Source organism: Rhinocladiella mackenziei (assembly GCF_000835555.1).
Source record: "Rhinocladiella mackenziei CBS 650.93 unplaced genomic scaffold supercont1.1, whole genome shotgun sequence".
Taxonomy (NCBI): domain Eukaryota; kingdom Fungi; phylum Ascomycota; class Eurotiomycetes; order Chaetothyriales; family Herpotrichiellaceae; genus Rhinocladiella; species Rhinocladiella mackenziei.
Window position 1 is genome coordinate 1,045,767 of NW_013550604.1, and position 27,074 is coordinate 1,072,840.

General features: G+C 51.1%; 10 protein-coding genes across 10 annotated transcripts; 4 read left to right on the forward strand and 6 right to left on the reverse strand.

The window, feature by feature from the left end:
* Positions 1–94: 94 nt before the first annotated feature.
* On the reverse strand, positions 95–1,049 carry Z518_00373 (uncharacterized protein; the record flags this gene model as incomplete). The annotated part of the gene is made up of 2 exons (XM_013420976.1): positions 95–604; positions 660–1,049. 2 exons carry the CDS (start codon positions 1,047–1,049, stop codon positions 95–97), a joined length of 900 nt encoding a protein of 299 aa, XP_013276430.1.
* Positions 1,050–2,677: 1,628 nt separating this feature from the next.
* Z518_00374 (uncharacterized protein) lies at positions 2,678–3,458 on the reverse strand (the record flags this gene model as incomplete). The annotated part of the gene is made up of 3 exons (XM_013420977.1): positions 2,678–2,893; positions 2,946–3,341; positions 3,396–3,458. The coding sequence occupies 3 exons, from the start codon at positions 3,456–3,458 to the stop codon at positions 2,678–2,680; spliced, it is 675 nt and encodes a 224-aa protein (XP_013276431.1).
* Positions 3,459–5,696: 2,238 nt separating this feature from the next.
* On the reverse strand, positions 5,697–6,803 carry Z518_00375 (uncharacterized protein; the record flags this gene model as incomplete). The annotated part of the gene is made up of 1 exon (XM_013420978.1): positions 5,697–6,803. The coding sequence occupies one exon, from the start codon at positions 6,801–6,803 to the stop codon at positions 5,697–5,699; it is 1,107 nt and encodes a 368-aa protein (XP_013276432.1).
* A 381-nt stretch (positions 6,804–7,184) lies between these two features.
* On the forward strand, positions 7,185–8,851 carry Z518_00376 (uncharacterized protein; the record flags this gene model as incomplete). Its single annotated transcript, XM_013420979.1, has 2 exons — positions 7,185–7,467; positions 8,169–8,851. The coding sequence occupies 2 exons, from the start codon at positions 7,185–7,187 to the stop codon at positions 8,849–8,851; spliced, it is 966 nt and encodes a 321-aa protein (XP_013276433.1).
* Positions 8,852–9,859: 1,008 nt separating this feature from the next.
* On the forward strand, positions 9,860–12,026 carry Z518_00377 (uncharacterized protein; the record flags this gene model as incomplete). Its single annotated transcript, XM_013420980.1, has 5 exons — positions 9,860–10,080; positions 10,136–10,326; positions 10,381–10,687; positions 10,739–11,276; positions 11,334–12,026. 5 exons carry the CDS (start codon positions 9,860–9,862, stop codon positions 12,024–12,026), a joined length of 1,950 nt encoding a protein of 649 aa, XP_013276434.1.
* A 760-nt stretch (positions 12,027–12,786) lies between these two features.
* Positions 12,787–14,123, reverse strand: Z518_00378 (uncharacterized protein; the record flags this gene model as incomplete). Its single annotated transcript, XM_013420981.1, has 5 exons — positions 12,787–13,048; positions 13,108–13,392; positions 13,467–13,560; positions 13,608–13,989; positions 14,046–14,123. 5 exons carry the CDS (start codon positions 14,121–14,123, stop codon positions 12,787–12,789), a joined length of 1,101 nt encoding a protein of 366 aa, XP_013276435.1.
* Positions 14,124–14,850: 727 nt separating this feature from the next.
* On the forward strand, positions 14,851–15,432 carry Z518_00379 (uncharacterized protein; the record flags this gene model as incomplete). Its single annotated transcript, XM_013420982.1, has 1 exon — positions 14,851–15,432. One exon carries the CDS (start codon positions 14,851–14,853, stop codon positions 15,430–15,432), a length of 582 nt encoding a protein of 193 aa, XP_013276436.1.
* Positions 15,433–15,960: 528 nt separating this feature from the next.
* On the reverse strand, positions 15,961–17,869 carry Z518_00380 (uncharacterized protein; the record flags this gene model as incomplete). The annotated part of the gene is made up of 3 exons (XM_013420983.1): positions 15,961–16,334; positions 16,393–17,023; positions 17,108–17,869. 3 exons carry the CDS (start codon positions 17,867–17,869, stop codon positions 15,961–15,963), a joined length of 1,767 nt encoding a protein of 588 aa, XP_013276437.1.
* A 4,069-nt stretch (positions 17,870–21,938) lies between these two features.
* On the forward strand, positions 21,939–23,117 carry Z518_00381 (uncharacterized protein; the record flags this gene model as incomplete). The annotated part of the gene is made up of 3 exons (XM_013420984.1): positions 21,939–22,224; positions 22,275–23,035; positions 23,085–23,117. 3 exons carry the CDS (start codon positions 21,939–21,941, stop codon positions 23,115–23,117), a joined length of 1,080 nt encoding a protein of 359 aa, XP_013276438.1.
* A 1,364-nt stretch (positions 23,118–24,481) lies between these two features.
* Z518_00382 (uncharacterized protein) lies at positions 24,482–25,992 on the reverse strand (the record flags this gene model as incomplete). Its single annotated transcript, XM_013420985.1, has 5 exons — positions 24,482–24,736; positions 24,906–25,352; positions 25,445–25,498; positions 25,561–25,805; positions 25,872–25,992. 5 exons carry the CDS (start codon positions 25,990–25,992, stop codon positions 24,482–24,484), a joined length of 1,122 nt encoding a protein of 373 aa, XP_013276439.1.
* Between the last annotated feature and the right edge of the window lie 1,082 nt (positions 25,993–27,074).

The following is a 27,074-nucleotide window of genomic DNA, read 5'->3' on the forward strand; positions in this document are numbered from 1 at the left end:
GGTATAGTCATACCACAAGGCTCCCACGCAGGCACACGAGGCTATCGACAGCCACAGTGGGTCCATGGCCGGCACCCGGCAGGCCTCGACACCGTCAGGAGAGCGCAATGAGCTTCCGTCCTTGAAGCACATCCTGCACCTGCCGCTGCACCTTCTCAAACCTCATGAAGGCACATGCCTCACTCTCTAAGTGGTTGAATAATCCAGCCAACGAGACAAATTGCTTCCCACATTTGCCCTTCATATTCGGGCAACGATACACCTTCTGCTTATGCACAGACGAGTTGAGATGCGCATTCAGCGCGTTCACGGCGTTAAACTCCTTGTGGCACATGTAGCACTCCCAGGAAGAGCCGTTGAACGCACGGCTGGTAGCCGAGTATTTGATGTTTTCTTCCTTATGCCATTCAATCTGCTTGTTGGTGATGACGCCGTGCGGATCACGCTCGCGAACCATGTGGAAGATGCTTTCGCGGTTAAGCTTGGGGGCGCGAGGGCAGGAACCCGTCTCGAGGTGGTGGGTGAGGCCGCTAGCGGAGGTGTAGTTTGCTTTGCAGAAGGGGCAGGAGACGCTGGTGCCGCGATGGGTCTTTGAGTTGAGATGCTGCATGCAGGCTTGTAAGCACGTTGAGGGGTGTATGGGTGTGAGAAAGTCTTACCATCCGGAGGTTATTCTCGTTCTGAAATCGCAGGCCACAGTCTTTGCAATAGTTCTTGTAATGAGCCTGCTTCGTCATGTGCTGATTCGCTGCGGTTTGCGTGTGGAACTTCAGTCCGCACGTTTCACATGGTATCTTCGGCGCCCAATGTCCCAACGCATTCATATGTTGATTCGCTGCTTTCTGGGAGAGGAACTCCTTGGTGCAAGTCTCGCATTCGAAGCGCGGCGCCCAGTGATCTGTGTCGTTCATGTGCTGATCGCAAGCACGCTGAGTTCTGAAGGCACGGGTGCAGGTCTCGCATTTTGGCCGGTGGCCATAGTCGTCCATGTGGTCCTCGCAGTCATCTTGGTACCAGAACGTGGCCGTGCAGGTTTCGCACTGGTACATCTTGAGTGGTGGTGATTAAGACTACGGCATCTAATCGAAGCGGAGCGAAGGCGATGAAAGGCAGAGAAGGAAATACCCTTTAAACTTGTCTCAGCATTTCTGGCGCGGCCAGAAGGGTCTGAGCTGAAAACCCCTGTCCCTCGCGTTCATTATGTACTGACATATAATCAGTATGAGTAAGTTTTGAAATATTTTGAAATGACCTGAATGACAGCTACGGCGAGGTGTAGTTCTATGAAAGTGAAAGGTCCATTACACGTATTAGAGCCTTCTGGTGAAGCCAGAAGGCTCTGCGTACTGAGACAACTTTTAAAGCAGATTGCTCTCCAGGCTCAAGGCTGTCGGCCAGCCACGTGAAGCAGTTGCTGAGCATTGTCACACAAAAACAGTTCGCTTGGCGCGCAAATACAAACATCACGTGTCGAACAAGTGTCAGGCTTCAGGTAATGTGACTGTATCACTGTGTAAAGTGGGTCTTCAGCCTGCTGGTGCCTTCTCGTGCCTGCGTGTGCCTATTTCGAAGACTCATATGACTAGTATATAGAGAAGCTAAGATACCTCTTGCGGGAGGTCAGAGCCCTCAATACGAGACATTTCCCAACAACAAGGCTTTGTTGAACAATGTGTGGCGACATTCTCAGCTATGCAGCACGGAGACACCGAAGAGTGGCAACATATGTGTGAGGCAGGACCTCAATTTGATAGAACAAACGATAACCTATCGTTCATGGCAAACCTACTCGTTTTGTAACATTCACCTCCTGGCGTGCAATACCATTGACAGGCAACAGCGCCAACATACACCTCGTATATAAATGGGCTCCATCCCACACTCATTTGAAGAGCACAGAGCATTCAGTATATCGACAAATCACGCTTGCCCTTCTGTTCCTTGGCATTCCTTGATATCGCCGTTATCGTTGTCGGCTTTCCTAATTGGGTATACCGTCGTCTACCTCACGGGCCATGGACTGGATCCGATGGAGGATATCGTACGGCACAGGACACGGTGATCAACATCGTCCACACGTGATCCATAGACTGGATCCGATCAGGGCGGTTTGGCAGACAAAAGGCGGCATTCTACCCATTCCTGGGCGGGCCATGGATTGGATCCGATGGGGTCAGCCAATCAGGGCAAAGGAATTGGTGGTCGCCGGATTTTCCGGATTTCGAGGTATTGGCAAATCACGTGATTATAAAGGCTTGGCAATATCGAGCGCAGCGAGGCCTAGGGGTTTGGGGCTAGCCCCCAAAAGTTGTGGAGATGCCAAGATATTTTCACACTAGTCCCAAACTGCTGTATCACTCGCCGCACTAGCAACTGGATCCTCCGGTTTCCACACTAAAAAAGATTCCTTCGTCTGGGAGCGGAGCATCGGTAGATTTTCTATTCGCTAGGTCTATTTTTGCTTCATTCATGGTTTACCAATCAAACTATCCCGGGCGTATTGTTAAAAGCTTCACGCACTAGTCGATTTTGGGTCTTCGGAACCACGTTTTATCCGAATCAAAAGCCTCCGTCAACAGTGACCACTCACTTGGCCACCTCTAGGTGTCCATGCTGTGCAGCAACACCAGGAGCACTTGCGCCATCCTTATTCTCCTCCCGATTGTCGGCCCGCTGCTCACTCAGCCACTTGACCATTACTCGAAGAACCGAAGGCCAATTCTCTGCGATCCCTCCAAAGAGTGCACGGATTGAATCTCCAAGCGCCACGAAGTCGCCTAGCAAACCAGTAGTGAATGACGTAAGGCACAAAGAATGGTACAGACGGGAAGTCATGCATGCCGCCTTCGAAGCTCCTGTCTGCGGTTCCAAACACGAGAGGCGCGGTTCGATACTAAGACAGAGTCAGTGATGCCATATGTGTCGAGAGCTCGCAGAGTTTCAACCTCGTCGCGCAGATGTCGAGTTAATGGCTCCGCAAAACCTTCGATGAGGCTCCTAATGTTCTGTCCGTCATAGTCTTCGGGAAGACAAGTCCGAGAGTACTCGTGAAACAGATCAAACCCCGGCGTGAACGCTCGGTGTTGCTCTATATTACGTCGCATGATTCTTTGGACATCTGATGTCAGCTCTATGCTCGGGAAGAAATCCTCTTCTTCGGCATCGTGGTGGTGGTGCATGGATTCACACCTGCATTGGCAATATGTCAGGAAGTCTCGAATCGCGTCCCGGTCTTCGCGCGGTATGTGCGTCGCTTGGAGATAGATGGAGTTCAACCCTCGGAGAATGCCATTGTGGGCAAGTGCCATCTGCGTTGCAACATAGTATGCCGCGTGGGAGGACTATGAGGATACATTAAGTGATGCAAAATCTCAGCAGAGGAATGACCAACGTACATCTTTTGAGAATGGATCAGTAGAAATAAGAGAATGCGGCTTATCGACCCACTGAGAAGACATACTGGCTCGTCCGGTAGTAGCACAAACCGACGTCCACCTCACAGTAGCAGGAGGTTAGCGACAGATATACTGAAAGAAAGATACTGTACAACCACTGTAACAGCATTTTGGTCCGGAATGATGGACTGTGCAGTCTAGTGAAGGAATGCGTTATTGTTTTATCTTACAAGAGAGCATGACTGAAAAGGAGAAAGGGTGCAAGTTGCAATATTGTCACGCCAACTACCTCACGTAATTTTTCCGAGCAACGTGTCGCGTGATCGGCCATACGGACGAATACTAACAAAATCTATTACAATTGCGTCACCATTTGCTTTTGAGTTGACTGATCGCGGCGCAACTCGTCTCCGGTTTAGTAGTTGGCGCGACACTCAAGCCATGCAGATATTGTTGAACAGTGGTGGCCTAGTTCGCGACAGACCAACGCGTTCTGCGACACTCGCTCGCTAGGCTGGATTACCATGAATAGACAATAGCGATGACGTACGCGCTGTAGATAGATATATAGATGGGCTCTATCCTACACTCGTTAGGACAGCCAGAGCACTCCTTCAATTCAAGTTGTGCAAGAAGTTTGACAGATATATTTACCACCGCGTCTGTTATTATAGCCAGTGCAACAAAACAGCTACTATGAAGGTCTTTCTCATTGGAGCAACCGGTAATCTGGGTATTCGCCTCGTCGCAGCGCTCATCACACATGGCCACTGCGTTGTTGCGTTCGTCCGGTCCTCGAAAAAACTTGAGTCTATTCTTCCAACTTCTATATACCGCCAAATCGCCGTTGTTCAGGGAGATGCCACGGATCCAGTCTCAATCAAGAGGGCCATCTTGGATGCCAGCTGTGATGCTGTTGTCAATGCCGCCGGTTTAGCGGCCTTACCTCCTTGGGGAAAAAGTGATCTGCCTGCAATATTTCACGCTGTCCTGGACGCCGTACGAGAAGCGGGATTGGATAGAAAGAAACCGTTGAGAACTTGGTTCTTAGCTGGTTTAGGAGTATTATACTACCCAGGATCAGAATCGATGCTCTCGAACTAGTAAGTACAGTGACAATAGCGTTCTCCCCTCATACACGCCGTTGTACCTACCATAAAAAGAGGAGCTCGGAGATTCATCGACTCTGGAATACTAAGAGCCTGCAGCGTTCCCATCTACCTCGAACACCACCAAAACCTCCACCTCCTTAAATCTCTCCCACCGAACACGCTCGACTGGTCTATGCTTTGCCCAGGCACTATGACCCCCGAGTCCTCAGACATCAATGTACCTACGAAACTTTCGCATGGGAAACTGACCGCAAATGCTACCACTCCACCTAGGCCTTGACATGGGCCGGGTCGGGCTGGGTTTTCACCCCCCTTGGCCCGCCCGAACGGGTTTTCGGGTCAACCAAGGCCCGACCCAAACCCGACCCAACGGGTTTTGGGTCAAAAGAATAATAGCCCAAAACCCGCCCCAAAGCCCAACCCAACCCAAAACCCGCCGGGTCAGCCCGGTCCATGTCTAGGCCTAGTCAGCTCAGAATACTAATGAGCTCCAGAACGGACCCTGACTCACGTCGTCTATCCAAGATGATTCAAAGTTTCTATGAAGAGATTGAGTTTCCTGGTCATCTTGATCCCTTTCAGCATATGAGTATCTACGTCAGATACGGGGCATTGTGATAAAGAGTTGTCGTGCTGGACTTGATCTAGACCGCCAAGTTCATATTCAGATCGTATCGGACTAGATCAAGCCCATCTACGATGATGTAGCTTTCTTTCCGCAGGCCAACCTCTTCATGTCCTTCCTTTCACCTTCGGCGCATTGATTTTTTTAGTTGAGACGTATGCTACTCACGCCACATCCCATGGACCTGAGCCCTAAGTGCGCAGCCATATTGACGTTGGTAGAGGAATCTAACTGGCCAGGCAGCTTCCGCTTCCAAAGAAACCCTCTCAAGCCCAGACTAGCTTTGAATTCTGACCGATCCCAAAAGCAGTCCTGGTGAGATTGTTGACTTTCAAGGAGTTCCGGATCTGATGCAAGGGTTTCACAGAAGCAACGCCAATTACAACGCCATTTCTCTGGGAGTTCAGTACCCGGAAAGCGGATCCAGCTTTTTCTGAAGGGCTAACCGCGAGTATTCAAATAAGTTCAGGAGCTGTTCGGTGACTTCGGCCCACCTCCGGACTTCACGGAGCTGCGACTTTACAGCCTGCTTTTGCGCCCACTACGGACGCGCTTTGCAGTTCCTCAGGGCTCGAGAACCACCATATTACCCCACCCAGAATACTCGGCTGCGGCATCAATTGCCTGATGGATATTCTTGAGCTTGAATCCATGCATCTTGGTCCCGCCCATCGGTCTATCGCCGACAACGAGGTGTCCAGTCTCGAGGAGCTTGACCGCCTGCTCTCCGTGCCCCCGGTCAAACATATAGCGACCCTCGATCCGGATGTTCTTCAACATGACAAGAAAGTAAGGGATCTCGATATTACCGAAGATGGCGCCCATGAACGATGCTCGGCCCCTATTGCGGAGCGCGCCCAAGCACGACAAGATATGTGTGGTGCCTACTGCCCGTGGTGGTATGAAGTCGATGTAGTAGTCGGCGCCCTTGCCCCCAGCGGCTGCTTTAATCGCGGCCGTGTCCTCATTCACCTTACCGGTCATCACCACTATCACGAAACGATCGGACGCACCGAACGCGTCGGTCATGCGCGCCAACGTCTCCGCGTTTCGTCCACATGCGATCACCTTGGCTCCGAGTGAGAGGGCCGCGGGCACGGCAGAGCCACCAAAGGTACCCGTAGCAGGCGCGACAATGACGCTGTCTCCAGGCCGTACGCCCATGTCGAGAAGGCCAACCAGAGGGATGCCGACGGTTCCCAAGTACGAAAGGTCCGTAAAGCTATACCCCTTGGTCTTGCAGAGCAAGTCTTCGTTAAGCGTCCAGATCCGTTCCAGCGGGACTTCAGCATACTCGGCCAAGGTGTTGTTGTTCCATGTCTCCTCGAGCTGCTGGTTGCCGCCCATAAACCCGGCTAGAATGCTGTCGTCTGGGTTATCCCTGGACTGGGTAAAGAAATCGTGCCAGATCAGCTGTCCCGGTTTCAGACACGTCGCGTCAGGGCCGACGCTGTGTATACGACCGATGGTGGAAAAGCCGGGAACCACTGGGGTACGTGGGGTGACAAGACCGAAGACACCCGCAAGGACTGCCTTGATGTTGGGTGACAGAGCCGTCGCAAGAACCTTGATGATTGCAGACCCCGTTCTCGCCTTGGGGATAGGCAGGCTCCTCAGGACCAGAGGCTGCCCGATGGTCTCGAGGACGGCTGCTGTGTAGGTTCCGGTCATGGTTGCTCTGACGGAGGACCCTTTCCCGCTCAAACGATGGGCATCATGTCTCCTCGATCATGAAGGAATCCATCCGTATATGCTTTTCGTTCAATGCCAAGTGTTTCCTTTTCGTCCGTAGACACGAAAGGAGGTTAGAGCTGCTGACTAAAGCGGCATCTGCTAGGCCCGAGTCCGAGTGGATGGGCTAAATCTGAAACGTGGAAAACACGTTACACGAGGCTCATATTCAAGGAACCAAATAACAGGTGGCCTTTTGTGCATGATTCCAAGGCGACTAATTCTGACTCTCATGTTCTATACGACTCGACTGTGGTCTATGGAAATGTGAATCGGGAGTGGGAAAAGTCGAGCCGCTGGACCAATAGTACCGTTTTCCGAATGCAGCGGCCTTATGCCGGTGCAGACGGGAAACCACCAAGGTCTGCGTGTCTTCATAAGCGCTCCGAGACGGAGCAAATGTGTGGCTTTAATTACATGCGTCCAAGAAGGCTCGGCGACTTCGAGCCGGGCGTGCGTCCTTGGGTTAAACCGACGACAACCGATGGGAGGACCCGCCGAAGCACAGTCGTCGGCAAGGCTGCAATGCCTTTCGGCAGAGACTGTCCTGATACCTTTGAAGGCCTTGAGGGACCCGGAGGATGGGCACTGGGAGCGTCAGGAAGTAAGGCTTCCAGAAGGGAAGTGATAGTGTGTTTCCACTTCCCCCGCATTTCGCTCCGGAGGCTGGACGAGGGCCGAGTGGACAAGTTCTCCGGCCTTGGCGTCCCGCGGTCCTAGATTCTTCCCCCGCCTTCGCTCCCTGTCGGCGACAACATCTACACACACGACGTGGCGACTCGACGGCGCTGATGGGCCATGGCGCAGGCAGACCTCGCTCCGCACCGGGTACAGTTCTCCAGCTGCGACGAATGTCGGAGATCTCGAGTCGCGTGCGATGCAGGAAGATTTCGGCGCAACACCAACACCTCGCACACTTAGGAATCCTACACGAGATGCACGAATCGACAGCGCCAATGTACGTTTGAGGTAGGCTGAGAGGCTCCTTAATCCGTAGGAGACTTACGGCACTCGTGAGATAATGCCGGTGGAGGCATCGACAGGTGTAAATGGCCGTTCCCACCCTGATTCCCTCTGTCTCCTCTTCATCCTCTCCTTTTACTTAAAACTTCTTCCGTTTCTACCATCATTGTCAGTCATGGCTATCACTCGCAACATTCGTCACTGCCAGGTTGTTGAGAATATGTGACAATATCGCTCAGGCCGCTCGACGGTCGCATGTATGAGCAAAGCATCACAGTCATGGCGCGTTCGCAACCCGCTCCCACTGTCGTCTCCGGTGTCCAAACAATCTCGAATCGCAAGTCAGTCAGATCGATCTGGACACGGCAACGTCTGTTGTCGAGTTGTGTGACAGCAGTCAAGGAGTGGTCTGTTTGACCATGGACTTGTGTGAGGGGGGTGATGTTAGTGGTGACATCAACAAAGCAGGTTTGCATCCCATCCAGGATCAAATCGCAACCGCTAAGACAAGGAAGGCGATGACGGACATCCTGGCACTAGTTTGCCACGGTCTGGCTCAAATTCGCCGCCCCCATCCTCATCTGGAGGATGTTGGACTTCCTCCTGATGGGCTCTGGGATCACGATGCAGCTTATAAGCGGAGATTCTGTTTTGACCATGGCGAGATTGAGTACCTTTTAGGGAATGCCGATCGGTGGATGTTTCCCGGCAACTTTGACGTCCCGAACGCTGCGGCCGCGTTGGAGGCTATGGTTCAACAGCATGGGAACAGTTCCTCTAAGTTTGACCCGCATTCACGACGTTGCCAAGCGGAATGCCGAGGCAGTCTATACTTTCATGTATATAGCGTCCTCGACAAACGTGAATCTGGAACCGAGGCGCTATACTTGGAACGATGGAAAACTTGCTTGACGCCGGAGAGTCACCTTGTTGAACGGATCGGATTGCGGCATCGCTGGAAGCGAATAAAAATGGTCTTTGTCGACGGAGCGAACGGATGTGGAGCTCTTTTGAAGACAGAGTGAAGTGGTATGAAAGGGTGATGTAGGTTGTGAACCTTGAATGACAAGAAAGCTTGTGATATCCAGATCTAAAGGGCGTGACCCAGCGACCGTTTAAATAGCTCCTGGGAGCACCAACTTCTTTTTGGGTCTTCCTTAGCCCAACCTACGCTGAGAAGTGGCAAAGTTCACATGCAATGTCGTCCAAAATTTCCTATCGAGACCCAGATTCTTCTTCTTCTATTCATAGACTGTCCCAGCCGCCTTATGCAGCTATGCAGCGTTCGACTATAAATACAGGTGTTTCCCACTTGTTGCTTCCAGAGCATCAGCCCATTCCTTGTTCGAATTGGCTCTCCTTCTTAACCATTACTTCATTGCTGCTTGACAATCTTAGAAGTGTTGTGCGGAATGCCATGAGTGCTTGACCGGGAAATGTCGTACGGCCGATCGTTCAGCTGCATCGCGCTGTGATCAGGACGTAAAATCCGTATCCCCGCTTTTCTTGCCTGCTTACAAACTACCATCTTCTCGAGTTCATATTCAATTTGAAACCGGGAATCTCATAATTCGGCTTGAAGCTTGTCCTCGTATATGACGAGGCCTTGTGCTTTCTCATCAAGTCCACATCTACACGAAACAGGGCAGCTGCATCTGACCTTCATCGTTCAATACTTCCTTCGTTCATATCGAGCTGCTCTGCCAGATGTGGCCGTCTGTCGGCCGTCCGCGGACGGCCTGCGGTACGTGTCAGACCTTGAAGGTGAGGCACTGTGATTGACCTCCCGAATGTGGTTTTCATCATGTCCATACATTAACTAATGCCACTCAAAGATACGGTGCACCGGAGAGCGTCCGACATGTAAAAGATGTTCGAGGTTAAGACAATCCTGTTCCTACAGCGGTACGGTCACCTCTGCAAGGAAACATCACGTTTTCGTTTCGACCAACATCAATAAATTCTTGGCAGCATCTTCCAAGCGGCAGCACGGCGGTAGAAGCCACGCTGAAAATATGGGAAGATCAGACAGAATGCAACACATTCGTGCATCATCGAATCTACCCAAGTATTCCAATATGGACCACTATGACCTGGGAATACCGAGGTCTTTGATATTGACCCTAGTGGAAGTGTTCTTCGACAACGCATACAACGCTACCCTCGTGCTACACAAAAGGCTGTTCTTGGAGTCGCTCGAACGCGGAAGAGCTGATCCCCATGTCGTGCTAAGTATCTGCGCGTGGGCGGCAAAGTAAAGGGAAATTCAGTCCAGCTTATCGACAATTAGCTAATAGAACATCTTTTAGTTTCTACAGAGACAAAAATGGCCAGGCAACTTTGAAGGACCATGGCTTCATGGTTGAATGGGCCAGGAAAGCCGGAAGACTTGTGTTTCAACAACCTGAGGATCTCCACGAAGATAAGATCGTGACGTTGATGACTCTGGGCCTGTTCTGGTACAGCCAAGGCTCCTGGAGAGTCAGCCAATTTTACAAAGGTATCATTTAACATCACCACTGTACAGCCATGGAGCGGACGCTCACTTTTGTAGGAGTAGCCTGTCAGTTGCTCTATGTCATCGGTCTCGAACCCGCCAAGTTGTACGGTGACAACGCGTTCGAAGCTGAAATGCGCCGCCGGCGACTGTGGGCCTGCTATCTGATGCAATGTCAGTCCGCCGACAGCCTGTCCTTCTTCGAGCCACTCATCGATCTGTCAAGCTTGAGCTTGCCGTGGTCGGAAGAAGACTTCGATACTGGCGTTTCCAGACAACCATCGGAATGCCTGGATTCTAGCCGAAGTACGGCGGCTGCTGGTAACAGTCTATATGCCGAGGTGATTAAAGGCCTGACACTCTGGTAATATTTACTCCCGATGCCCTTTTGTACGGAAACATTAATTCTTGGTAGGTACTCGGTACATTCGCTCATAAAATGTCGTGAAACCGATATCAGTGAGAGAATAACTGGTTTGCATGCGTTCGACGAAAATATATCGAGATGGTGGCAAGAAGTGTCGCCAGACTTCAAATTGACGCCATCAAAGGTTGCAGAGATGGCGAACGACACCCGATCCTTCCCAAAAATCCTGCTTCTCAACGCCGTATATCACCAGTCTCTCGGTGCGCTGCACGCGTCCATCATCCCTCTCTTCTCTTGGAGCCCCGGCGACAGCAGTTGGCTTACCTCTCGACACTGCTCAGCGCAAGTGGCATTTGAACATGCCTGCTCATTCTCAGAATTGGTCAAAACAGTTGTTTCGACGTACGCTCGACCTGGTGCGATATCAACCTTTGTTGCATACGCGGCATATTCCGGATGCGCTATTCAAATGCCATTCATGTGGTGCTCCAACCCGGCAGTACGAGGTCGTATACGTGCCAATGTCAAGGCGAATATTCAAATTATACAAAGTGTGGCCGTGTACTGGAAGTTCGCCGCGCTGCTTGTACTGATGACCTCACCTCGTAAAGACTGGAACCTGTGCTAATGACTCTCTTTCTAGCAAATACATGTTGGTTGTTTATACGAGATCCACCGAATGCATCCGAACACACTCGAAGACGAGCCTAGACATATTGATATCAGAAAGTTGGTCGACTTCAAGGTCAACGCCTCACATGCTCGCGCTTCTATTCTCGGTTTCATCGACATTTTGCGGCCTAAAGGCGACGGAGTCGTGGATTCAGGAGACGAGAGCAAAGATCTCGGAATTGAACAAGCTGCTGTCGGGAATGGCTTGGCAACGAGGCCATCTATACACGATGATCCCATGCACGACCTGCAGAACGGTCTAATTCGGCAACATCCCGGGGGAGACAGCCCTGCCACTCTACCGTCAGACTTCACCCAGACCCGTGAGCATTTACGAGGCTCTGAAACAAACGTCAATCATGTTCCAACCCAGCCGGAGATCAACGTGAACCGGACGCCATACCAACAGCAGGGAGAGCCATGGTCTCAACACCATCAAGCTGATATTGGATTTGGGCCTCCTTTCCAACCCCAGGGCCAAGGTGTCACAGAGAGGCTGACTTTGGATCCATACTATCCTTTCCTTGACCAGACGATGCTCGATCTCTTCCCGAATGGAGAGATGCCGGATCTTTCCCAGCTGGATACGGAGCTAAGCAATTTGGAATACTTTGGTCTTGAAGGCTGGAACGCCGGTTCAACTGATCCTGGCGAAGAATGCTGAACAAAGCTTGTGGCGAGTTACTGGCCTCGCACACGGGTCGATGGGTCATGCGCAGACACTATGGCATATTCCCTCGACGCCAGTTCGGACGGTGCATGGGCTCTGTCTCCGCAACAATCCGGGCCCCGCTTCCCAAGTTCTGAAGCAGACCGGGGTACGGAATACCCTAACTCTTTCCCGCAGCAGATTCCCGGGTGTTCGAGGCGTCCATGGGTACCACTAGGCCAAGCAGTGCTCCTTTCCTGGTAGTGCTTCTAGCTCACCTGACTTGGACGTGGTCTCGACTCGCGTCCGGGGCAGTTCTATGAGGCACAATCGCCTAGACTCAAGATGCAATGTAATAGCAGTAGTAATAGTTCCATGGTTAGGCACAATTCGCAACGTCTTTTGTATTCTGGCTTCAAGTTCAATCACACCTTCACATTCCCCTTCTTCTTGACCATACAACGTTTACTGATCGGATTGATCAGGAAGTAGTTCTCCATCTTTCATCGACGCCGGTGTGGTCGCCTCGGAGAGCTCGAGATCGCGACATTCACGGAAGAACTCCGCCAATCCGTGTCGCAGTTCCATCCGGGCCAAGTGAATGCCTAGACTCATCCGCGTTCCTCCTCCGAAAGGCCCGAACGCGTATTTCTGTGCGCCTTCCAGGTGCTTCAGGTAGAATCGATCGGGGTCGTATACGTGGAGTCACGGTCAGCCACAGGGATTTTGCAGTCCGCGACGCCCTAAACTAGGAGACGTAGGGGAAAGGGGTGACTCACGTTTCTGGATCATCGAAGATTGCGGGATCGCGGTGCATCGTGTAACTTTGAGTCGTCAACGTCACCCCTGGCGTAATGTACATCCCGTTGACTTCAATGCCTTTAGCTGGTGTAGTGCGAGGAAGAGCGCCGGGTACTGATCCGTACAGCCGTAAAGTCTCGGTAATCACGGCGTTCAAATATGGCAGCTTCTCCAATGCCGTGTCGTCGTAATGTCCGGCAGCTGTTTCACCTCTTGTTCCGGCTTTCGCCGTATATCTGGGTGTCTGAGTATGGCCCAGACCGCATAAGTGAGTGTGACAGCGGTCGTACCGGACCCGGCCAAGATCAAGGCAGAGGCCTGTGAGCCCAGGATGAAGTCAGTCGTGGTGGTTCCCTCGGCGCGGCTCGCGTCGATCAGGCCTTTGATGATGTTGTGTCCGGACAAGGAGGCCTTTTTGGCCCGGCTCGCGGCCGACAATCCGTAGTTGACGACGTTCTGGAGGGTGGTATCGCATTTTCTTGTAAAAGCAGGTGCTGCAATGCACATGATCTTGTACAGCCACGGTACCTCGCCTTGCAGCCCGAAGATCATCGCCGATGATTCCAGGTCGTCAATGTAGCTGCATTTCTTTACTTTATATCAGCTGTCCGTTCCAGCTTGAAGGGGTTCCAGTGGGTAGTCATGGCAACTTACTTGTCGGCTTCTAGAAGACGGGACTCATCTCTGAAAGCCACCTTTGCGATGACATCGGTAGCCATCAAAGTCCACCATTTCATCACGTCGCAGTCTCCTTAGTCCGCCTCCCCTTCATCTTGGAAACGGCCACTCGCGCACGCTCCGACACCAAGTCTTGGAAGTTGACCAAAAGTGATAACCTGCTAAAGGGGCGGGCCAGCACTCTTCGACGAGCTGCATGCTCCCGAACATCTGTCATGGCGAAAACGTTGTCTTCGATTCCCGGTGTAGACGACTTGTACCAATCGGATTTGACAAATCCACTCCCGATGCGATGAACTTCGCGAAAGGCGTCCAGGTGGGATACAATGACCTCGCTTGGCTCTACTCCGACCAGGGGCCCGTACTTTTGGTGAAGGTCATACACATAGAAAATGCGTTGGCCAGTCAATATCTTGTACTTGGTCACGATACCTGTGAACCTCGTGTGCCACGGTCCTGGTACCGCTGAGAGCGGGCCAGAGAACGCTTTTGCGATGACCTACATGATTGTGAGCAGAGACGACCAAAAATTGTCGATCGAAGGATGATACTCACCCATATGGCCAATAGTACTACTACCAGCAATGCCAGAGGTACAAGGCATCGAAATGTCCCAGAGGTAGCCCAAATCATGATTGCACTCGTCGTTGAGGCGCGTCTAAGAGGGCACAGTACAGAAGTATCACAGTCGAGATAGCAATTCGGAGGCGGCAGCGAGTATGCTAAGTCAATAATATCAGAATGAGTGATTGATGTTTGAGGCTCGGTTATTGCTCTAGTGCCATATTCTCAGATGTGGGGATACGCACCCCACGGCACGTCCCGAGGCTCCGGATTGCAAAGCCCACGAGGTGTCGCAATTCGTCACGACCATTAGTGCAGAAGGAAAAAGAAGAAAACTGACGGGTTCGAAACAGGGACCGCCATGCCGTAGTCTCGTCGAAGCTCCTCACGACCAATCATGACGCATGGACACCAGGAAATCCCCTTCCAAATTAGGTTAGATTAGTCCGCGCTGTCAACCCCGCAAGCTGCCAGCTGCGCGCCAGCGATCATGATCCGGTCATTGGAGAAGGGTCCACAAAAGGGAAATCATGCAAGGGGAGCCTTTGGCCTATTCAAGTTTTCCAAATTAGCTGGATTTTTCGACTTGACGTAAGATATGAAACTGGGGTGGCAACCTTCTTTGCCTCCGGCATGAAGTCTAGGCACAACGTCTAGTGAAAAGGGTGTCTTGCTGCTCTCAGTGAAGTCATTTACGTCCCGAGCCAACTGGTTTTTTCAAAATTGAAAAGGAGACTCCGAACGCAGCTGCACCATTCTCTTCCCCGCCTCAGAACGCTTACAACCAATTGTCAAGATGTTGACCAACGGCACCAACCATCGGCCCTCCCCATTGTCCCCGTCGACTATTCATATCACTACACATAATGCTTCGGGCCAGGCGACGCTTCACAGCTCGGAGAGACCCCAATGGACGGCCTTGAAGGAGCTGAAATATGCTTCTGCGTTATTGTATACAACGACAGCGATGCCGCCCACCCTAAACGACGACGCAGACATCAAGAGTCATCAGGAGGTAGTTTTACGAGGAAAAATCCCTGCTGTCTTGCCAAAGGGTACTGTCTGCCGCTTCGTGGATTTTGAGCCCAACAGCAAAGGGTTCATGCACCGAACCCAAAGCCTCGACTATGGCATTGTCATGGAAGGCGAGGTGGTGCTTGAACTCGACGACGGTAGTGAGACTCACATGACGCGCGGAGATGTTGCCATCCAGCGAGGCACCATCCACGCGTGGAGCAACCCCAATCCGACGGAGTGGGCGAGGGTCCTGTTCGTCCTGCAAGACTGTCAACCACTATTGGTGAATGGGAAGAGATTTAAAGAGGACTTGGGTGCGGCCAATGGACATGTGCCTGAGAGTGCCAATGATAAAGAATAAAGTGGGCTCACACGCGCTGTGCAGAGGACGAAATACGGACGGCCAAGAGAGCTCGTTAAGGCGTTACATTGGCGTTCGATGCCAACGTATCACTTTTGTCAATTGTAGAAGAGAACTTGGTACATCAAGACTGCTTCTAAAATTGTCCTGTTTGAGAAGTCTTGAAGAAACCCTATCGTTGCTCACTGTTTAGCTGCTATTGACATTGAACAATCACTCTTCAGCTCAAGTGGTGTCTCTGTTCATTTGCTGTTCTACTCGTGCTTGAATCAGACATTAGGATCAAGAAGACCGCAGAATATGCAGTGCCAACTAAGAATCAAGACCTCGTGTGACAACAGACTCTCATCTGCAAAAACAAATTCGATATGTTGATGGCACTGGAAGACTTCGAACACGATCCTTTTTGACTTGCTTATCTGTTTACTACAGAAATCTTCTACGAAGGTTGACTAGGCATCTTGCCAAGTTCCCTGCACCCCAAACCGTGCGCTGGCAAGATCTCCAAGTGTAGCAGATGGACTCTGCTCACACTTCGGCCTTAACAGAGCTTCCAATCTTTGGTTTGCGTATAGTCTTGTTGACGTAGTTTGTGAGGAAAGCGTCGACGTCCGTGATGAAGAATGCTGCCACCAATCCAATGCCCGTGAAGGCTAGTGTTGCCAGATACACTATCTTGAAAGCATGGGCATATGCCAATTTGGTAGCTAGAGCAAGGGCATCCAGAACTCCATCGGTCATTCCCGGCACTTCTTCCAAGGCTGCTGCAGTGCCATTAGTGATGGCGGTGAAAAGATCTGGGATACTGCTGGCCGGCAAACCCGCGCTCGAGACAGCGGGAACGATCTCCTGCGGCAGGAAGGCCGTCAGCCTGTCGCTGTAGATAGCCAGGTAGATGCTGACTGCACACATTGAGTTAGACCCACTGACACCTTTCTTTTCGAAAGGACGGTGGCTTACCCGCAACAGTTCCAAAAGTCAGTCTGGTAGAGCCAAAAAAGCCTTGGGCAACGCCAATATCGTTTGGTGGAGCCACAAGTCCAGTGATGACAATAGTTACCATCTCGATCCAACCAACTGCAAGACCGGCTAGGACTGTGAACGCAATGCCCATGTTTTCTGTTTTGTGCGTCACGGCGGCCATGGCAGTAGCAAAGACGGCGGTCATCATACTCGCAACTACCATCTGCCATTTCAAATATCCCAGAGTTCTGAATATGGGTGCAAAAATGAGCTCACCGACCGCCAATGCAATCCCTGTAGTGCAGGATAGCAAGCCGATGGTTACTTCGTTCGAAGTGAAAAGCACACTGATCTGGATGGGCCAAAATACATTGAGTGCCAGCCAGACCATCTGCATCGTAGAGCCGACAAAGATGCAAGCGGTGATGTTCGGGGTCTTGAAGAGCCTGACCGGTAGCAATGGTTGTTTCAGCGGCATGTACGTTTCGTAGATACCAAACGCCACCAAGGTGACGGTACCGACGATGAGTGAGCCAAGGACGTGTGCACTCTGCCAAGCATAAGTCCCTTGAGCCCACGTGAACCCCATGAGGACCAAGATCAAGCCACCAAAATATAGTAAAAGACCCTGGACAACAGTCAGCGCAGGTATAAGCTCTGCTTCGAACGAAGGAAAAGACTCGAAGCTCTTGCGAAGATGGCAATTGCTCACCCCGTAGTCTAGCGCCTTCACCTCTTGCCACTTAGTCAACTCGCTGTTGATCATATGGAAGTTTGGCGGAAAGTAACAGGTGGCAAAGAGGACGACAGACGCTCCTGACACCGCCACATTGAGCCAATAGACTCCTCGCCAGCCAACCGCGGTTTGGGCGATCATAGTCCTTGCAATGGCGGGGCCAAACCCCAGGGTAGGCAGGACTGCCAGCGTTATTGCAGCTTGACCCCAGTGACGGTGTTTGTTAGGTAGCAGTTCATGTATGACGACAGGATACAGCAGCCCTGCGGCACCACCAATGCCAGCGAGGACGCTACCGCCGATGAGAACGTTGATGCTATTGCCTGTGGCGCAGATGATGGAACCAATCACTCCAAACGTTTGGCCTCCCGCGAGGAAATATCGTCTGCCTAGGATATCCGAGAGACGGGCAAAGAACAAATGCAGCACCCCGGTGAAGAGCGTGTATACCAGTGAGACCAGATAGATGTTTGGAGAAGGTCCGATGTCAGCATTCATGACTGAGAGAATGCTGACGGGCAAGGCGTAGCCGATGTAGATGCTGTTTGCGAGGAGAAATGAGGCCAGGATCGAACCTAATAGTCTGGGTGAAGCCCAGTAACCTTCCAGGGTCGCTGCATCTTGACCCAGGTCGTTGCGGTGCAGTGAATCTTTCGAGTCGACTTTCTCCAGATGCTCGAGTGCATAGTGTTGAGATTCTTGCTTGGTGGTGTCTGAACCTGCCATAGTATCTGCCATTTTGGGCGACAGCTTCGCAGAGTATGCAGAAACAGCTTGAACGAATGGCAGTAGCAAAGTCTTCGGTGGTAGTGGGCGAGCGAATACGCAAGAGACAGGGAAATCATATAGTCACTGGAAGGTAACGAGCATGCTGTGCCACTCTTAGTACATTGCAGTCATGGTTACCTCCTTTTGCTCGATCATACGCAGCTGGTGTGGCAGCGAACTCGGGTATCAGTCTTCCAAGCAAAATTGTGGCTGTTCCAAGACATAATCTTCCCCATGGGGTGACGCTTCCTGTGGGACTGTCTCTGACCCAGATCGTGTTCGCTTCGGGAAACTATGGGGCGATTTTCCGTACGGATTGATTTGGTGATTGCCTCGGGAGAGCGAGTCGGGAGAGCGAGTTTCGAACAACAGCGAGTGGGTCTGGGGCTGTCTAAGCACCAATTGAGCCTAGCTGTGCGAGCGCCGTCCGGTGGATGGCGAGGTACCTCAAATCCTTAGTAAAATGGGGGGTTTTCAGGTACCTTTCCATCCACTTGCCTCCCTCGCATAATTGGCCCTTTTGGTACTTCTTTTTCAACGTCGTTGATCCATTTTGATAGAGCCCTTTGCATTCGCCTTTACCCCCTGCACGGTCGATACCTCGTGCTGACTAAGGTAACAAACCAGTGCCCATAGGCTTGGGGGGAACCGCCTACAAGCCGGGGGTGAAACCGCCCATAAGCCGGGGGGTAACTGCCCCGCTTATGGGGGGTTCCCCCTCCAGCGTGTGGGGGATAGGCACTACAACACCAGGAAAGTCTATGCAAAGCGCGAATCGAGGGTAAAGAGCACGCAAATGACCAAGGTATGTGAGCGCCTCAATTTTGATGTTTTGGTACCTCGATTATGTGGCTTTACGAGGGCTTCCCAAGTACCTTTCCATCCTACGGACAACGCTCGCACAACTAGGCTCAATTGGTGTTTAGCAGGTCGCTGTAGTACGAAGGTCGCTGCCCCGAAACATTCCCAGTTGACAGAACAAGACTAAATACAGTAAGTGGGGTTTTGCAAACCACTCAGTTTTGTCCTTGATAGGTCAACCACGATATGGGTGTCAATTTTGAAGCAGTTTCTGGCGGAATAAAATATAAACCTGAAAATCTTTTTTTATTTTTTTATTTAAATTTGGAATCGCCTGGTTAGGGCTTGGCGTTGTGTGGCGGCGCCAAGAGCGACGTGCTGGCCAATCATGTAAGCCTGTGGCTTGGCAGTGTCACGTGGGCACGTATACACTCTCCGTTGCCGCCCCGTCATCGGATCCAATCCGTGGACCATATTGAGATGATCCATGGATCGGATCCAGTATGTGGACCACCCAGGGAAGCTCTACTGATCAAACTCGAGATGGATCGTATGGAGCGTTCACGGGTGAGCCTCGATATCGACATGGTTCACGGATTGGATCCGATGAAATGCCACAAGCCATCGGATCCAATCCATGGACCATGTGGCCCCCGTGGGGACATCCTACTCGATAGAAGTCGATATCGAGATGGCCCAGAGATCGGACCCCATGATATACCACCGCCATCGGATCCAATCCGTAGACCATGTGGCCGGGTGGGATCGGGGACAGTGGTCTCGTTCCTTCGGCAGCGTGTACAGCGACTTCAGCATAGCCTCCACAGCCTACTCTGATCCAGTCTATGACCCATCCAGAGGTGTTCCGACTATATCATAGCTAACGGGCCCTTAGAGGCACTAAAATGTCCCTGTCAGGGTGGAGACGGACTACGAACATTCACCTCCTGGCGTGCAACACCATTAACAGGCAACAGCGCCAACATACACCTCGTAGATAGATATATAGATAAGCTCTATCCCACGCTCATTTGGAGAGCCCAGAGCATTCAATACATCTTAAGTTGCACCCAGTTTGACAGGGTCTGACAATGATATTGCTATCCGATGCACTATAAAGTACAATACGAGAGACGAAGAGCACAAAAGCAGTGCGAGGCCATCCTAGATACTTGTAGCCTTGTGGTATAGTTATACCACAAGGCTCCCACGCAGGCACACGAGCCTATCGACAGCCACAGTGGGTCCATGGCAGGCACCAATAGCCATCCCGTGGGCACTCGGCAGGCTCCGATGGACCTGCCAGGTTGTGCCGTAACAGTCCGTTCATCTGCCTCTTCGGCTCGAAGTTCCTCCTCTAGTAGAGATACCAATGTGCCATTATCAAACAATCAGTGGATGTATGTATAATGATTGTTGTTAAATGCTCTGGAATTGATAGAGTGCGGTTACCTGCTAGGCTACAACGCTCCTAGTAGGCTACAACATACATTCATTTAGAAGGCTGAGCACTCTTTCCAAAGCGCATTCTCTAAATTCAAGTCGTACAAGAAGTTTGACATAAGGTCATCTTCATCTCGAGATATATAGAAGCACTGCTCAACGAGAACTCCTCGTGAACCACTCAATATTTGAAATGGCGTCCACGTTTCCGCCGGAGCCGAGACTGCTCTCGATACAATAGATAGTCGGTTGATGCTTTTCTATGTAAGACGTCATAATGATACAAGGCTTTGAAGCTCATCTGGTAATACAAGTGACACAATCGTTTTAGTCCGAGAATCTTTCCTCTAGTAAGAGACTCCCGCAGAATCCGTATCTTCCGATTCTTCTGGGCGTTCCCCGGCATCGATCTCGACCAACTGGTAGCTACCACTTCGCTTTCCTTCGTCGCCGAGGCGCTTATCGAGAGCCGCCACGCAGTCTTTCAATAGGCCTTGACATGGGCAGGGTTGACCCGGCGGGTTTTGGGTTGGGTTGGGCTTTGGGGCGGGTTTTGGGCTATTATTCTTTTGACCCAAAACCCTGTAGGGTCAGGCCTTGGTTGACCCGAAAACCCGTTCGGGCGCCCAGCCCGACCCGGCCCATGTCAAGGCCTAGGCTTCAAGAAGCGATTGTTCGGTTGTTAAATCATTTGGATTAAAGAAACTCCTCTCATCAAACGTAACGTCTCGAGAGCGAATTACTCGTTGCGAATTTGGCTGCCAGATACGATAAATATTGGTGGAGTCGTATCCAACGAGATATCTAATAGTTGCGCGCTCTTGAAGCTTGTCAAGTCGAGGGATTCCATGCTTAAGTGTGTACGTCTTGCAACCGTAGACGTGTAGGTGCGACAAGTCGGGTTTAGTCTTTCGGTGCCACCGCCGTAGGTGTTGTGGACCTCTTTGAGAGCTTTCTCTGCCGCTTGCTGGCGAGGACGCGATGGGGTCTGGCAGGAGAATCCATCGCCACGGTGCGAGAGCGAACTTATGGCCCATAAGTGTGAATAGCATATCAAAGCCTCCTTTAGATTTCAGACAAAAAAACCACGTTGGGGAACTGGACAGTAAGTGGACAAGGTGATAAAGTGCGGATAGTCGTGATGATGTCTTGACGCAGGTTGCAAGGAAATCTCCCGCCGGATTTGGCGGATGGTGCCGCCGCTTTTGGAGGCGTTTTTCCCTCAGTGCCAAGGACGCGAACCCGATCTCCCCCTGCCAGATTGACTTCCTACTTGGATCGGGGCACCAACCTCGGCACCAAATTCAGCTCGCGCTACTGTCGAGTGAACAATCACTGGCTGGAGCTAGGCCGGACAACCCTCTTACTGTACCTCACGTGTGCACTAAGTGAGGGTCCCTCAATTCTATCAGTTAAAACCTTAGTGTTGCCACTGAGTTTCGTCCTCGATAGGTCAACCACGATTTGGTGTCAATTTTGGCCTGCCCCCCCAAAAAAACCTTAATTTCGGCTTTAAATCGATTTCGGCTTGACATGACAAAAGTGGTTTCTGGCTACGATGCCAAGATAGGTGCCTATAAAATGGCTAGATTGTTCGTCATTCTACTCTTTCATTAATACTCAGAGATAGATGAATAGAATCAATCATCCAACGGACACAACAGTCCATCACTTCCCCACAGCAGTCCACGTGCGTTCGTCTTGGGCGAGTTTGAACTCTCCACAATTTGCGTGCGTGTCCGAGTCGTCACCGTATACCGTCTCCCTCGTTTGACCCTCCTTCACGCCGATTATAATGAATGCTTCTAATCAGGAAGCTGGGCAAGGCCCGAAGGTAATCCCTACAATCCAAGAGGTGGAAAGTTGGAACGATGAGCAATTACTTGAATGGATCCAGCGAACACAACCAGACCTTCTCCGCAATTACATGGACTTTTTGACGTTCAAAGCGAAGAGAATCAATGGCTCCACCTTCTTGGAGTATGCTGAGGATCCAGACATCATGGAAACCCATCTGCGCGTTGGAGTCCGTATTGGTCTTGCGTCTCTTGCACTTGAAGTCATCCTACAGTGTAAAAAAGGTAATAACGCCTTCAACGTACCATATGACAGCCAGCTAACGTCGTTGTAGGGGGTGGGAATGAAGACGAAATGACGCAATTGGCCGCCGAAGCGAACAAGCGAAGAAAGGCCATCAAGGATATGATTACACAGATGAACGACTCTTCTGGCCAGCATTCCAATTTCGTCGATCCTCTTCCTGAAGCTATCGATAAACTTTCCGACCCCACATCAAATTACACGTTCGACTTCCCATATATCGGCACTATGCCAGAACGATTCAAAGAGCCCGGTATAGCTAAAGGAAAGTGGCTATATATGGGGAGGAGGATATTCAAATCCCTCCTCCGCAGGATAAATAATACGCAAGAGAGGTACTGGCTTCGTGGAACCCAGGACTTAGGGAGGCCTCACCTTCTAGCCGCCCTCGTCTGCTACTTGGCTGCTCAAAATGAACGGGTCGTCTATCTACCGGATTGCCAGGCGTTGTTCGATGACCCTGTTCCCTACGTCAGAACAGCAATGCTGTTCGCCTGGGCCAACGATTTCACCACCCAGAAGACGATCATGGGCCTACACACCCAAGACCAGATCCGGATATTCTTAAAGTCCCAAAAAGACGTCATATTTGTCGTTGATCAGATGAATGCTCTCGAGAGTAGTGGCTTTGGAGATGGGGAGACGGCCCGACAGCTGCGTCGGTGGGTGATCGGTTTCACCTTTTCCAATAAAGCAATCTTCAATTGCCTTGAAGATTCTACGGACGACCTTGAAGAGCTCAACCATCAGGACCCGAATAGAATGGTATGGGTCCACCCCCGTTTCACTGCGGTAAGTGGCGTCAAATTAGTTGTCACAACGAGGTTTCTAACTTGTTTAGACGGAAATTACGGAGTGGTGGGAAGCAGCATGAAGATATTAAGATATCAGAGTATTTCCGGGAGACGCAACAGGTGCGGCACTCAGCTTGCTGTGCCGGCCCGTGCCAAAAGATTAGCTGCACTTCGCCGTCTTGGATGTCTTCACCAGATTCAAGATACAGAATCCCGGCATCGACGGTGCAGCATTCTTCATCAACATTCATCCTTCTTCCTATATGAGGGTTCTAGGTCAGGTGGTTTAATCAGATATGTTCAAGTAATCATCAGGTTCTAGATATAAGACGTAGCACGAAGAGAGTAATGCTATTCGCACTCCTGGGACGAGAATAAAGGATCGCGAGGTCCCTTGGTGCGTGATCGTGACACCAACGTTCATCTTGCAACATTCCTCATCAACATTCTTCCTCAACTGAGGATGCTCGATTTTGACGATCATCTTCCTAGGGCTTTTGCAAGTCTAGAATAATCGCCAGAGGAGCCCATCACGCGGATTCATCTTTGCAAGGCGGTACTAGGAGACGCACTGACGCTGACACCCTCAGGACCCTGGTCAAGGCGTAGATGATGGAGGGATCAGCTGAGCCTGCACGTTGTGCTGCCGGTGAAGCCAAATGTGCTATGGAGGAATTGAAGACATGAAGGGGGCTGTTAGGGATAGGCTCGGTAGGGGGCTAGAACGAGGTCGAAAGGATACCTATCTATACAGGTGCAGAGGCGGCATCGACTTTCACACTTGGAAGTCGAATAGGGGTACCCTGCGTAACGTATGCTATATACATGCCTTGGCATGGGGTCTTGGCGCTCCATGACAGGGGCCGTAACTGGCTAACCGGCTGCGTCAAGGGTGCAGAGGCCGTAAGGATCAGGGATTGGGAGGTGATCAGGGTGCACTGAGAGAGGCGAGGCAAATTTTGAAGGAAGCTAGTGGAGAATCGAAGGGTGGCCGGTGTGGCAGAGAGGATTCAGGTGGTGTCGTGCTTCACACGACTGGTGCGTCAGCCCGATGGAGGTGAGAAGGAAAACAGGCTGAAGGAAGAGAGGATTAGAGGATGAGAAGGGGGTATCTTATAGCGATATCAAAAGCGGTGGCGCGCCCAGCCTGCGATCATACATGAAAGGGTAGGGCCGCCTCAACCGGAGGCTCATTTCTCGGCAACAAGTTTACCTCTGCAGTTATTGAGAACAACTCGCTCACTCCATCACCGCCCGCAAGCTTCATCGTAATCATAGATCGCTCAGAACAACCACACTTTTTGTAATCAATCGGAAAAGGGAAATACGAATTTGCTGCAGTAGCTATCGGCATTAGGACTAGGACCGTCTGAATGTGTGGCCTTTCCACGGCCCTAGCTTCTCTGCACATTTTTGGCTTCGGGACGTACGTGGCGTACACACTCTAGTTGAGGACCTTCTCATCATCAGGAAACGATGGCACGCCCACCTTGGACGCATCAAACAGGGCGCCTCGCACCAGGAGTTTCTCTTTCAAAATATCATACGGAACGCCCTGGACAGCCATGCCCTGTCTGATGACGTAGTCGGAGACCATCCTGCGAGCGTCGCAGATATACAGCATGCGTGGGAAGTGGTTGTTGTCGGGTAACTCGTCGAGCGGGTAGCCGAAACGTTGCCATTCCTCGTGGAATGAAAGCTAACACCAATAGTAATCAGCCGGCCGACATTGCCTTTAAAAAAAAAAAAGGTAGTGATTCATCGGTCGTGTAAAAGCAGAGCAAGCCCTTGGTGAAGAGAGTGGCTATTTCCAGGATATCCCTGCGCTTTTCTGGAGAGCCATCGGCCCATCCATCGTTCATCCCGACCAGGTCTAGATGTAGCGGTGATTCACACCCGTCGACATCGGCTTTCCTACCTGGAATCCGAACAATCGGTGTGGAAAGCCTGCCTCCGGCCTGCGCATGCCTTCTGTACAATTCATAATGACTTGGGTCATAGCCTTCAGGCTTGTATATTGGCAGTTGATTGTCTTTGTTGTCCGTCAACGGAAGTTGAAAGGAAAATGCCATGAGATGATTATCACCTTGTCTTGGTGTGCCAAACGGCTCATCGGAAATTCCATAGAGCAGACCGCTGGATGGGTCGCCTGGTGTTCGGTACGGATCAACTGGGACTTGGATCTGGCTGTAAATGGTTTCGTGGCGCACTCTTGTCAGACTTTCGCCATAGACAGAACTTGCTTCCCTCCCGTACGTGGTTGATATTCCCGTAGCGGCCAGGAGGTCACCCTCGCAAGTGGCGTCGATGAAAACCTTTGAAAAAGAAGAATGTCAGAGATAGATCCAAAACAGGTATGTTGCGTATTTATCTTTGCCAAGGCATGGATTCCGTTTGACAACGATACTTTGGTCACTTTGACGTCGCTCTTGTCGACAGTTTTACCCCTTGCCAGGGACGCCTGCGCCAGTCAGAAGCAGAATATCAACGGCTAAAACGGGTCCTGGACTGTCGTTTTCTTACCTTGATGATTTGAATATTAGGGGACTCTGCCAACCAATCTTTAATATTACTCTCAGCCACTCTGGACTCAAACTGCCAGACTGATGGATCTTTGATGTCCTTCTTAACCACCGTCTCCAAGCGACCATAAATAGCGCTGGTACGGCGGCGTAGTTCTAGACCGGCGTCTCCGACGCTCGGGCTATTCTGAAACCCGGCCTGGCGATCAATATCCATAGCGCCTAGGCCATTGACTTGAACACCGCCTGTGTTCGTCACCAGTGGTTAGCTGGTTAAAAATTACAGGATCATTAGGACAGACGGCAGCTTACCAATATGCTCATCAGACGGCACAAGAAGAACCTTATGTCCGAGCTTTGCACTTTCGACAGCAGTGCCGGCAGCACCAGGAGTTCCTCCATAAATAAGGACGTCACAGTCAATCTCCGTCATGGTGTCTATAGAACCTTGGAAATGCGTCCGTCAACGGTCCGGCTAAGTACCAAAGTGCCGAGTTGTGTTCGAAACGACACTCGTATCTCGTTGGACTAGGGAACCCAGATCGATGGCAGGAGAATTATATTTCAAGTATTCAGCTTCCGTGGTGTGCGTCTTGCAGAGTTGTACCCATGATGGGCAGCGAGCGACCGGCATATTGTAATATAGACCGGCCGGTTCGATCGGCGTCCCCAGACTTCACCCCACAACACTCGAAAACTTGGGACTTAGTAGTATAAAGCACTGTTCGAACCGAAAGAATAACTACTGCCATCACATTGATATTGTCCCTGCAGTTCTTTCCTTTACCTTGCGCAATCCTGACAATGGCTCGCAAATCTGTCTTCGTGGGCCGACAGGCATGGGCATCGGCTACTCCCAGACTTCTGTTTATCTGCGTCGTCTATTCCATGGGCAGTATTTTTTTTGGTGTGTCCAAAAGGTTTTGCTGTGATTGAGCGACTGCTAACCCTGGGAAGGATAGTCAGTATAACATCCGACGCTTCCCAGCTATCCTTCTCATCCGTTGAATAGTGACGGAGCCTCCTTCAGAAGCGTCCAAGTCTTTCAGCCGTATGCAAAACAATTCGGTCACTATGATGAAAAGTTGGGGTTCTATGCCTTGTCACCTACAACCGCCTCGTTGATAAACAGGTATGACCATTCCATTTTGAGCAAGATGCGGCCACACTGAAGATATGGTTCATAGCTTACCACAAACTGGTAAATTGACGGGAACTCTGGCTGTCGCCCCTTGTTGTCTTGTTGGGTCATAAACGAGCAATGCTCATCACCTGCATCATCCAAGTTGTTGGTGTCATAAGTAAGTGGTGCACGACATGTCGGAGGCTTTCCAGTCATGCTCATACAATGTGGAGTCCAATGCACCAGTAAACGTCCGACCCAGTTTACCGTCGGCCGCATCATTATATATACAGCTGTCAGGTTGGTTGAGAACGTGAAGACGTTGCAAATGCCGTTCCACGACTTGAGGTGGGTGCAGTAGTCGAGGACACCGCCACAACAATGCGCATAAC